Genomic DNA, 11,884 nt, shown 5'->3' with positions numbered 1-11,884 from the left:
TCCAAGTAACCAAGCTGTCTCATAATACATTAAAGTAGAAATTCAAAACTAGGATTTGAAAAACTGTTGACAATAATAGATCCATTGAATCAATAAAATTTGAACACGGCAACTTTTGCCACGTTGTACATATTTCCAATCTTGTTCTGCCACTTTCATGGCTTCATCTCATCCCTATTCTGGATATTTATGTGATTTCACATCCACTCACTATCTTCTCGTTTTCCTTTCATTGGTCTTTTCTATGCTGTCACATGCTTTTGCCCCACTCACATGATGCCATTGTCGCTTCATCAACAATTTTACCTATATAATACTACTAATAAATGCATATGGTACATTATTATAGCACTTACTTTGTTGTCTTCTGTTTCAGTTTTTCTTGTGCAAAACCATGGCTAGCAGAAAGAAAGAGAGGGAGGAGAAAGACATTGAGTTTATGTTTAACGAGGAGGAGGATGTTGAGGAGGAACATGATATTGAAACTGTGAAGGTAGAGTCTGCAGACAGTGGTAGCAGTGATGATCATTACGATGACGATGACGATGATGATGGAAATCATGCATTTCAGCCTCACTCTTTCACTTCCAATCAATGGCCTCAAAGTTACAAGTATAATCTTCTTATTCACCATTTTCTTGTTTTTTTGGTTTGCTTTAACTTTGAAAACTTACTACTGCATGCTTGTTATTTTTGTTTCTCAGAGAGACTACAGATTCTTACACAATTGCTACTGCTCCAAGTTTTGGATCGTTTCTACGAGCACCGAGTTTTATATATTCAAGCTTTGGCAATCGATCGAAGAGTAACTTGGACATAGATGGAAAATCTCCGTTTCTATCCAGTCATGAGAAAGGCTCAATGCAAAATCTTGCTGGAGAAATGCCTATTGGTCATGGTTGCAGCTTAACTCAAACAATTTTCAATGGTATGCAATTTAATTTGACATGCGCGATTCATTCGCTATGAGTAATGGAAATGTGAAAAATCTGATTTTGTTATGTTGTTTGCAAATATCTATCTATACTTGATTTCAGTTTTGAGGTGATGCTATGACTTTTCAGCGATTAATGTGATGGCTGGAGTTGGCCTTATATCGGTACCTTATACATTGAAACAAGCCGGTTGGGCGAGCATGTTGGTGATGACTCTTTTCGCAGTTGTTTGTTGTTATACAGCCATGCTTATGAGACAATGCTTTGAAAGTAGAGAAGGACTCACTAGCTACCCTGATATAGGAGAAGCTGCATTTGGTAGATATGGTCGAATTTTCGTATCCGTGAGTTTTTCTATTTCCTTACTCAGAATGTGTATGCAAGGTTGTTAGTTAGCAGATAGAAAACATGATTGAGTTTTACTAAGAATTGCTGGTTTTTTCGCAGATCATTTTGTACACTGAGTTATATGTAAGTGCTGGAATCCCTTTTTTCCTTTGGATCCGATTTGTTGTGACTATATGTTTAAGAATCTTTTGGTGAGTGCAGTCATATTGTGTGGAATTCATCACTTTGGAAGGAGATAACCTCACTAGTCTGTTTCCTGGAACATCGTTAGATATAGGAGGTCTCCATTTAGATTCCATGCACTTGTTTGGAGTTCTTACTGCACTTATTGTTCTCCCTACAGTTTGGTTGAAGGATCTCCGAGTAATCTCGTATCTATCAGGTTCTATGAATTCTAAAAGAGATAATTTCTTCTTCTTTCAAATTTTACATTTTACTTTATCCTCATTAGAACTTCGATTTTGATATTCAGTTGGAGGGATTGTAGCAACAATATTGATTATTATTTGTGTGTTATCGGTCGGGACAACGGTTGGATTCCATCATACTGGTCAAGTGGTGAATTGGAGTGGCATTCCATTTTCTATTGGTGTCTATGGGTTTTGCTTTGCAGGACATTCAGTTTTTCCAAATATATACCAGTCTATGGCTAACAAAAAACAGTATACCACAGCATTGATAACATGGTTTGATACCGAACTTTGTTCTCTTCATTGTAGCAATATATCAATTTGTTCTTGCTGAACCAGTTTCTTTCTGTACAGTTTTGCTTTGTGTATTTTGATATACGGAAGCGTCGCAATCATGGGATTTCTCACATTTGGCGATAACACTTTGTCTCAGATAACATTGAATATGCCGGCAGGTGCATTTGCTTCTAAAGTTGCATTGTGGACAACAGTAAGTTTGAAACTTTGTTGGTCTCTCTAGGGAACAAATGATTTATTCCTGATGTTGTTTTTCTTGATGTTTTTTCAGGTAATTAATCCATTCACTAAATATCCTTTTGCATAGAATGAATGTTTACTATATAGCAAACAATTGGAGATATAAGTTCAGATTAACTTTTCCTTAATAATGAACAAATATGCTTTGTTGATGAATCCGTTGGCAAGGTGTCTAGAGGAATTGCTGCCAGAAAGAATTTCAAGTACTTATTGGTGTTTTATTCTTCTTAGAACAGTACTTGTGGCATCTACGGTTTGTGCGGCTTTTCTGATTCCGTTTTTCGGTAAGTCTTAGACTTCTTCACTATGAGTTACTATTCCTACTTAGAAGATTTGATATTCTTATATGTTCCAGTCAAAACAACAAAATATGTTATCTGTCCATAAGGTACATAAACTTTGACATCAGCTACTATGAGTAAACTATTTTGCATATTAGGAAAGTAATTAGGCACCACCGAGAGAGTAATAAGTTAGATATAAATATGATGTTTGATATAACATTATAGAAAATTTAATTAATGTAATTAACTTTATTTAATGAGATAAAACTTGTAATTATCTTAAAGTTTTGGGTTGTGCCTATCTCATTTAGACTTAAATGCCTAATCTAATTTTTTTATAATGTCAGGACTTGTGATGGCTTTGATAGGTTCTCTCTTCAGTATGCTTGTGGTAAGCAATTATAATTTTGTTGTGTCCTAATTTTATTATAAAATTATAATGTGTCTTCAACTTCCGATTTATGCATTAATAGGATTGTTGGTTTATGACCAGGTATATTAGAGTTTGTGGTCTAAAGTTTGACCAAAACGTAACATTACTGCCACCATCCTTCTTAGCTAGAACTGACAAATATCAAATATATAAGTAAGAAAAAGGGAAACTAAAATAAAGAGAACGATATAATTAGTTAACACAAAATATACCGAGTTGATATTGATGAAAACTAAAAAGTATAACAAGCAAGCTATTTATGTTGGGGGAGTTTTTCCCTGGAAAAGATTGATACATAGTGTAAGATTATGTATTTTTGTGGGAGACACATCATTTATTTACCTAAAACTTAAGGTTTTTGGTGAATAAGTGGTGTGTCACTTATAAAGATGTCTAGTCCTACACTATGTATTAATATTTCCTAGTGAAAAACTCCCCCAACAAATAGTATCACACGGGTCTTTGGTTCGAGAAATGGACCGACTCACTTGTATCGAAATGCCCAAGAAGAAGTGTCCCATTGAAATACCTAGGAAGAGGTGTCAACAGCGATACAAGTGTGAGGGAGAGTATTGTGGACTCGCACTTAAGGGAGAGTGTTAAAATAATAAGTAAGTGGGAAATAGTCTCACATTTGATAGGAATGTTGTGACTTGAACATTTGTAAGTGGGAGAACTCACCCACCTATCACCTTAAGATTTTGGGTGAATAAGTGGTGTGTCTCTCACAAAGGTGTCTAGTTCTACACTATGTATCAATGCTCTCTAATGAAAAACTCCTCCAACAAATGGTATCATGAGTTTTTGTTTCGAGAAAGGGACCGACTTACTTGTATCGAAATACCCAAGAAGAGGTGTATCAAAAAGCCCGCTTTAGTTCGAGAAAGTGACTGACTTGTATTGAAATGCCCAAGAACAAGTGTATCGAAATGCCTAAGAAGAGGTGCCAACGGCGGTACAAGTGTGAGGAAGAGTAGTGTGGACTCACACTTGAGGGGGGGGTGTTAGAATAATAATGCAAGTGTGAGTAAGTGGATAATTGCATATGAATGTGGTGGCTTGAACATTTATAAGTGGAAGAATCCACTTACCTATCACCTTAAGGTTTTAGGTGGATAAGTGGTGTGTCTCTCACAAAAATGCACAATCCTCAACTTTGTATCAATGCTCCTAGTAAGCTCCCCCACCAACACAAGCAAGCAAAAAAAAAATAACAAAGAAAAAACCTCAAATACATGAGATACACCAGCCAATAAATATGCAATAAAAAATAGAAGAAATCAAAAAAATAAAACTCCACTCCCAACTCGCACAAACTAGATCTCAATCCATAAGTTTTCTGGAATAAACATCAAGATAATACATCACAAAAACAAGGTTAAAGACTACCGAACCACTATTGAATCAGACAAATGATATGGTTTTCAAATCAAGTAGAGAAAGTATAAGAGTTAGTCATATACCTACCAAGATATTATTTTAAAGCCAATATTTAGTTTTTCTTTCCAGATACTTTGCATTAGTTGACGAGCCAAAAACAAAAATGTCATTTTAGAATATTCCCGAACCGACCAAACAGAATGGCATATCATGGAGAGTCCATCCCAACCTTAGACCAAGCGTTAATATCTCTAAGAAAAGCCAATAACCACCCCCAACCACTTACAATAATCTCATGTCACACAGTCGAAGCCACCTCACAAGTTACAAACAGATGATAGTCTGATTCTACCAACCCCCTTACATATAGAACAAGAAAACTCATTTAGATATATTATAACTATACGCTGCAGTAAATTCTCTTTAGCAGTGGATCTTATCTTGTAGAAGTTGCCAGGAAAAAATAACCACTTTAAAAAAAAGCTAAACTTACCTAGACAAGAGGGATGGTCAAGTCCATGTATTGGGAAGAGAGGGTAGCAGGGAGATTTAGCTCTAATAGGGCATAAAAATCCCGGATTACCGAAAACACATCATGTTTAACATGCTACAACCACCACCTATCACTATCCAAAAAGAGAGTAGAATCCTAGATAACTAAAAGCGGTGTGAGATATTGGATCGAACTCTAGTATGGTCGAAGGGTAGCTTCTTGGTTCGACAGGATTAAGCATGAAGTCGAAGGTTGCTCACATGCTTGTGTCGAAGATGCTAGGGTTGTTAGCATGTTAAATTAGGTTTTAGTGTTTAAACCCTAATTTGTTAATTTAGCTTGTTTATTAAGTTGGCTTGTGTAATGGGCCTAGTGAAAAAAGCCCATTAGTTAGTATGTTAGGTTTTATTATAAATAGCATAATAGTCTCTCATCATTGCTAAGCTGCAAATCCTAATTTAGGGTGAGAGAGGTTATTTGTTATTCTTGTAAACTTGTAATCTTGTTTTAAGAAAAAGTAAAAGAATAGCAGTTATAACCAATTCCTTGATTTCTTCTTATCTTCCCTAATTCCCTATTATATTTTGTTCTTTACATCGTTTTTCACAACAAATTGGTGCGGTGAGCGTGGAGAAGATGCCTTCAACAAAGTATGAGATTGAAAAGTTCACCGGAGTGAATGATTTCGGTCTGTGGCGCTTGAAGATGAAAGCCTTACTAGTTCAGCGGGATTGCTTGGAAGCGTTTAAGGGGGAGGCAGCCATGAATTCAGAATTGACGGCAGCAGAGAAGACGAATATGATCGAGAAAGCAGACAATGCAATTTTGTTGAGCCTTGGTGATAAGGTTCTCAGACAGGTATCAAAGGAGACGACGGTATCAGGGTTATGGGTAAAACTTGAAAGTTTGTAAATGACCAAATCGCTGGTAAATCGACTCTACCTGAAGCAAGCTTTGTATTCATTCAAGATGATTGAAGGCAAAGTGTTAGCTGAGCAGTTTGATATGTTCAACAAGCTGATTCTTGATCTTGAAAATATTGATGTGAAGATCGATGATGAAGATCAAGCGTTATTACTATTGTGTTCTTTGCCTCGATCACATGCTCACTTCAAAGAAACTCTCTTGTATGGAAGGGAGTCCCTGACGTTTAAAGAAGTTCGATCAACCTTGTATTCTAAGGACTTGAACGAAAGAAAGGAGCAAAAACCTTCGACTGTTGGTGAAGGTTTGGCCGTTAAAGGAAAATTATTGCGAAAGGATGGTAAGTTCGACAAGAAGAAAGGCAAAAGCTAGCAGAAGTCTTATAGTGGCGAAGCATCTGGTATTCGATGCTATCATTGTAAGAAGGAGGGTCACGCAAGAAAGGTGTGTCCTGAACACATGAAAGATCATGGAGGTAAGGATAATGGTAATGCAGTCATTGTTCAAGATGATTTCGAATCATCTGATGTCCTTGTGGTTTCGAGCAGTGACTCTAGGAAGGAGTGGATTATGGATTCATGTTGCACTTGGCACATGACTCCAAACAAAGACTTGTTCGAGGAATTATGTGATCAAGATGGTGGATCAGTACTGCTGGGAAACAATAAAGCTTGCAAAATTGCAGGTGTTGGATCTGTGAGATTCAAGCTCCATGATGAGTCAATAAGGTTGTTGACTGAAGTCAGGTATGTTCCTGATTTGAAAAGAAATCTACTTTCTCTTAGTGAATTCGACAAGAAAGGATATGTTTTCCAAGAAGAGAAAAATGTCCTAACAGTCATGAAGGGGTCGAAGGAAGTCTTGTGAGGCGTGAAGAAAAAAGGCTTGTATACCCTTAAGGCTGAAGTGTAAGTGGTTCGATAAATGTTGCATCCACGAAACCTTTGTCGAAGACAGAAATCTGGCACATGAGATTGGACCATGTCAGTGAAAGGGGTCTGGTCGAATTAGGGAAACAAAATCTGTTTGGTGGAGACAAAGTCAAAAAGCTGAAATTTTGTAAACCCTGTGTACCTGGAAAATCTTGCAGAGTGAAGTTCAACAAAGGCAAACAAAGAACACACGGATCCCTTGATTACATCCATGCTGATCTTTGGGGGCCTGCAAGGTGTCCATCACATTCAGGAGCAAGGTATTTTCTATCCATAGTTGATGATTATTCCAGGAAGTTATGGGTATTCATCCAGAAGACTAAGGATGAAAATTTTGAGAATTTCAAAAGTTGGAAGACTCTGGTAGAAAATCAGACTGGCAGGAAGGTCAAGAGGTTGAGAACCGACAATGGCCTTGAATTTTGCAATGAGACATTCGATAGTTTTTGTGCGGTCTCTGGTATTGCAAGGCACAAAACTATTGCAGGTACTCCACATCAAAATGGTTTGGCTGAAAGGTTTAATCGAACTATTTTGGAGAGAGAGTCAGATGCATGTTGACTAGTGCGGGGTTAAAGAAGGTGTTCTGGGCTGAGGCTGTTTCGACAGCAACATATCTGATAAACAGATGTCCTTCGACAGCGTTAGATATGAAGACACCTGAAGAAGTTTTGTCGGGACATCCACCAGATCTCGACAAACTGAGAGTATTTGGCTGCGTAGCCTATGCTCACATTAGGCAAGACAAGGGCGAACCTAGAGCTCTGAAATGCATGTTCATGGGATACCCTGAAGGAGTCAAAGCTTATAGGCTATGGGTGAGAGAGGTTATTTGTTATTCTTGTAAACTTGTAATCTTGTTTTAAGAGAAAGTAAAAGAATAACTGTTATAACCAATTCCTTGTATTCTTCTTATCTTCCCTAATTCCCTATTATATTTTGTTCTTGACATCGTTTTTCACAACAAGTGGGTTAGTAATCATCTCTTGTATATAAACAAAAAGAGATCTCTTCCACCTCAAATCTCAAACTAGAATCCTATCCTCCCACATACCTACCTCACTGACAAATCCATCATGTTGATCAAAGATACTAAAGAGCCTAAGAAACATGATCTTGAGGGAGGTGGACCCAACCCAATCCATATTTAGTAGATAAGATATCACATAAGAGGCCAGAAGCACCCAAGATTTTAGATATTGACGAAAGAAGGGTGTCACTATTCCGTCGCAGAACCAGAATTGTTGATGCAGGTCTTCAAGGTGGTGATGCATGTTGCTCTTGTGCAGTTGCGCGGGGTGGATCTACAAAATTATCACTACAACACTCAAGTCCGTCTTTGAATAAAGGGGATATAATTAGTTGTGGATTGATGAATCAGTTAGATCAATGAGAGAAGTTGTTTGAATCTCTTTCTTAACGAACGGAGAATCACTGTGTCTAATGAAAACATAAACCGAGACAAGAAAGTTCTTTAGATCGCCACCGTTCTCCACTATCAAGAAGTCATCCCTATCCTCTAAGATTAGTATGTCGCCATTCGCCAACACCATTACGATGGTGGAGTTTATTCACCTCCTTATATCGATGGAGCTTCCAGAGACGATTCTTCATTGCCTCGTCATAGGAGCAAACATTTTTCTCAATTTCTATCACGTCGTTACTCTAATAATGATGAAGATATTTCTCATCGTAACCCGTTCATTAACATGATCAACAACTACTCGATTCTATAGTCATTTTACAAACCTCCGACAAATAATCACAAGACAAAATGTTTGATCCTAACAGACACGTTGAGAATTTAGAAACTGAAAAGACTGTTATAACCTTGTTTAAAGGCCTCAAGAAAATCTCCATAATAGTTGAACCTCCGGTTCAAATGGAATTTCACGGTCTCAATGAAATAACCTTAGTATAAAAAAATATGTTTATGTGGAGTTTTGGGAGGATGAAGGATAATTCTTGTTTGGAATAACATAAGCATATTTGTTTCTTGATTCTTTTGCAGTATATATAATAAAACTATTATCTATCTCTATAATAACAGTATTGGGAACAAATTTGACATAAACTAGATTTGTCTATAGTCTATTGTGTTTTCTTTTATTGTAACTGCTCCAGTTTGTTAATTGGAATTTCTATGAAACTCATCTAATTTGGATAATGGACAACTTTTTGTTAATTGGAAATTCTATGAAACTCATCTAATTTGGATAATGGACAACTTTTTCAGTCAGTGATTATGCCCAGTTTATGCTTTTTAAAAATTGTGGGGAAGAAGGCTACAAATACACAGGTAATTATTCTACTAAATACTTCCTTTAATTTTCATATCACTCAACTGTACTATATATATCATAAAGCTTTTCTTATAACATTTGATGGAAGTTTAACTTTAGATTGATGTTGCTACTGAAAAACTCATAGCATAAATTATAAACTAAATATGGTTGTTGTCTTATAAAATTCTTACCTTTATAATGTGGTCACATGTATCATAGCAGAATGACGAATTTTGATTTTCTAGAGATAATTAAAGAGACAAAATAAAATGAGAAGAAAAAAAACGGGTTTTTTGGGTTCCCACCCTTTATAAATGCGGTTCTCTATCACTTTTGTTGTATCGGGGTTTTGGCGTTTGCGCATATCAAACAAGACAAGCTTGATGCTAGGGATATGAAGTGTGTCTTCGTTGATTATCCTGAAGGTGTGAAAGGTAACAAAATGGATCTTGGATAATAAAAATGTGTCCTAAACAGGGATGTTATTTTTTTATTAGACATGTATGAGGATGAAATGCAAAGATCTGAAAGTGAAAGAATTAGAAACAATTCAATGGTGGAGAAGATTGGGTTTTAGGAGAAAGTTACTTCTAGTGGGACTAGAGATCAAGTGAATGTTGACACTCATATTTCCAGTTCTCTTATGGGGCAATCTGTAGTGGTTCTTAATTATCAATTTGCATGCGATAGAGTTGGGAGGTTGGTTGTACCACATCAGAGGTATGGTTATGTTGAACGTATTGATTATGCTTTGAATGTTGATGAAGGTCCGTAAGACTCATAACCAAAATCCTTCAAAGAAGCATTCGAAAGTAAAGATAGTCAAAAATGGTTGAAGACATTGAATAATGAGATGAATTCAATAATTAAGAAGAATCCTATTTGGAAGCTCGTGGCGCTAGCTAAGAAACAAAGAGTAGTTGGACACATGTGGCTCTTCAAAAAGAAACAGGGTATTCCATTAATTAAAGAAAATCTTGTTCCAAAGGGTTTTACTCAAGTGGAAGAGATTGATTACAATGAAATCCTTCCACATGTGGTAAAGCATTAATCTACAAGGTGATAATAATGACCATTGTAAATCAATATAATTTTGAGTTGGCAAAAATGAATGTCTAAACACTTTTCTTACATAAAGACCTTGAAGAGATAATCTACATGGTGCATTATGAAGGCTTTGTAATGGACAGGTCTAAGGTATGTGTATTAAAGAAATCTTTGTATCTATTGAAATAAATCTCAAGGAAGTGATATCGGCAGTTTAATGAAATTATTCTTAAACATGGTTTTGTGATAAGTAGTTATGACAATTATGTATGCATTTTGAAGAGGAAGGAGAAAGTCGTTCTCTACTTTCTTCTGTATGATATTTGATGGCAAGCTATTATGGTTCAAAAGGGAGCTTCGGAAAATAATTGCGTTTACCAAATCATTGTCTAGATCAAGGTTCAAGCATTGTTTGAACATGATCTGGTTTTTGAAGAGTGGTTCAAGTTTTGGAGAGAGCATCAAGGTGCCTGGTGGTTAAAATAGAATCACCATCGATTTTGAGTCAAGATGAAGAATTGTGGAAGTAAATCTCAAAATCTCAAGTGATTCAACATATTTTACCGTTTTTCAGAATTGTCAAGAGCAATGCACATAGGGCGCTGGATCAAACATTGAGTATATTTTGAGCCCTCAAGTCGGATTTCTAGAGTTCTAGATCTTTATAAATGTGATTCTCTATCACTTTTGTTGTATGTGGGAAAATTCTAATAAGAGAAATTTAAAAATACAAATAAAAATATTATTAAAATTCAAGATATATATAGAGATTGAGAAACAGTTTTAGAATGCATAAATGTGTTTCGTTCTTTTGTATTAAGAGTTTTCACTTATATTGCATAGCAAACCTCCCCAAATCTATATTACTATTACTTTCTACTAATAAATTTAAATCTTTGTATTCTCCTTAATCTTTCACTTAACTTAGTAGTGAACCCATAAACAACTAATGGAAATGTATGCCCAAACTTGTTTTCCTACTATTTCAATTTACTCAATTTGTTTTTTCTTATTTTGACACTATCAGGTTACCGTGAGCGTCATAATTGCTGCAGCTGGAATGATTTGTGGACTCCTTGGAACATATTCCTCTTTGTTGAATATTGCCAATAGTTACTAAAACAGATAACATCTTCATGATCGAGAGAGTTTATGCTTAAGTTTTTAAATTTATTTTTGTTTCATTTTAAGCTCTGTCAAATTTAAATTAGCACTTGCACTGACTAATAATTAGTTGGTGTGATCTTTTACTTATTATTGTTGACAGAGTTAAATTAGTTAAGTCTATCATTCATAATATGTTGTGATATAGTGTATGAATAGCTTGTAAGTTTACTTAAGAGTTGATCTCTTTGAACAACCAATGGCCTACAATGTTAAAGGTATCTAAGTATCTTAGATGATACGTTGATTGAGGGGTAGGAAAAGTCAAACAAATAATATTTGGGTTATCAAGGCAAACATTAAGGGAATTTTGGAAATTTCTTTTTATATTTTGTACGAGTGAGAAAAATCCTTGAAAATTTTAAAATATTCTTCGAAAATGCATCTTCAAACGCATCATAAAATAGATTGTTTTGAAAATGCATCTTCGAAAACACCCTTAATGTGTGAGAAAAGTGTTTCGGATATGTATCTCTAAGAGATCTTCTGACAGTGATTTTTTATATTTTAAAATCATCAAAGTTTTGATAAAAAACGATAATAAAAACAATAACAAAAAACAATAAGAAATAAAAAAGATAATAACCACCGAATATATTGTTATGAAATAGTAAAGAATAATACATAAATTGTTCTGGAATAAACAAAAAAGCATAGCCTACTGCGTATGTCTCATCCTCACTCTGGCCCCTATTCTGTCTCTTGTAGCTCA

The 11,884-nt window shown here is 35.5% G+C and overlaps 1 protein-coding gene across 1 annotated transcript; it reads left to right on the top strand.

The window, feature by feature from the left end:
- Positions 1 to 225: 225 nt before the first annotated feature.
- LOC131595617 (amino acid transporter AVT1A-like) lies at positions 226 to 11,471 on the top strand. The gene is made up of 12 exons (XM_058868014.1): positions 226 to 612; positions 705 to 928; positions 1,065 to 1,279; positions 1,383 to 1,406; positions 1,485 to 1,665; positions 1,756 to 1,969; positions 2,048 to 2,183; positions 2,262 to 2,285; positions 2,373 to 2,514; positions 2,862 to 2,905; positions 8,913 to 8,975; positions 11,036 to 11,471. The coding sequence occupies exons 1-12, from the start codon at positions 395 to 397 to the stop codon at positions 11,126 to 11,128; spliced, it is 1,578 nt and encodes a 525-aa protein (XP_058723997.1). The 5' UTR covers positions 226 to 394; the 3' UTR covers positions 11,129 to 11,471.
- Positions 11,472 to 11,884: the final 413 nt, after the last annotated feature.

Source organism: Vicia villosa, linkage group LG4 (genome assembly GCF_029867415.1).
Source record: "Vicia villosa cultivar HV-30 ecotype Madison, WI linkage group LG4, Vvil1.0, whole genome shotgun sequence".
NCBI lineage: Eukaryota > Viridiplantae > Streptophyta > Magnoliopsida > Fabales > Fabaceae > Vicia > Vicia villosa.
This window is presented reverse-complemented; position numbering and strand designations above follow the sequence as displayed.

What these genes read in the sequence shown, in the direction of transcription:
- LOC131595617 (XM_058868014.1), top strand. Translation starts at nt 395, where the DNA reads ATGGCTAGCAGAAAGAAAGAGAGGGAGGAGAAAGACATTGAGTTTATG. An exon ending in AACTCAAACAATTTTCAATG is followed by an intron (nt 929 to 1,064) that starts GTATGCAATTTA and finishes ATGACTTTTCAG; the next exon opens with CGATTAATGTGATGGCTGGA. An exon ending in CTCTCTTCAGTATGCTTGTG is followed by an intron (nt 2,906 to 8,912) that starts GTAAGCAATTAT and finishes CAACTTTTTCAG; the next exon opens with TCAGTGATTATGCCCAGTTT.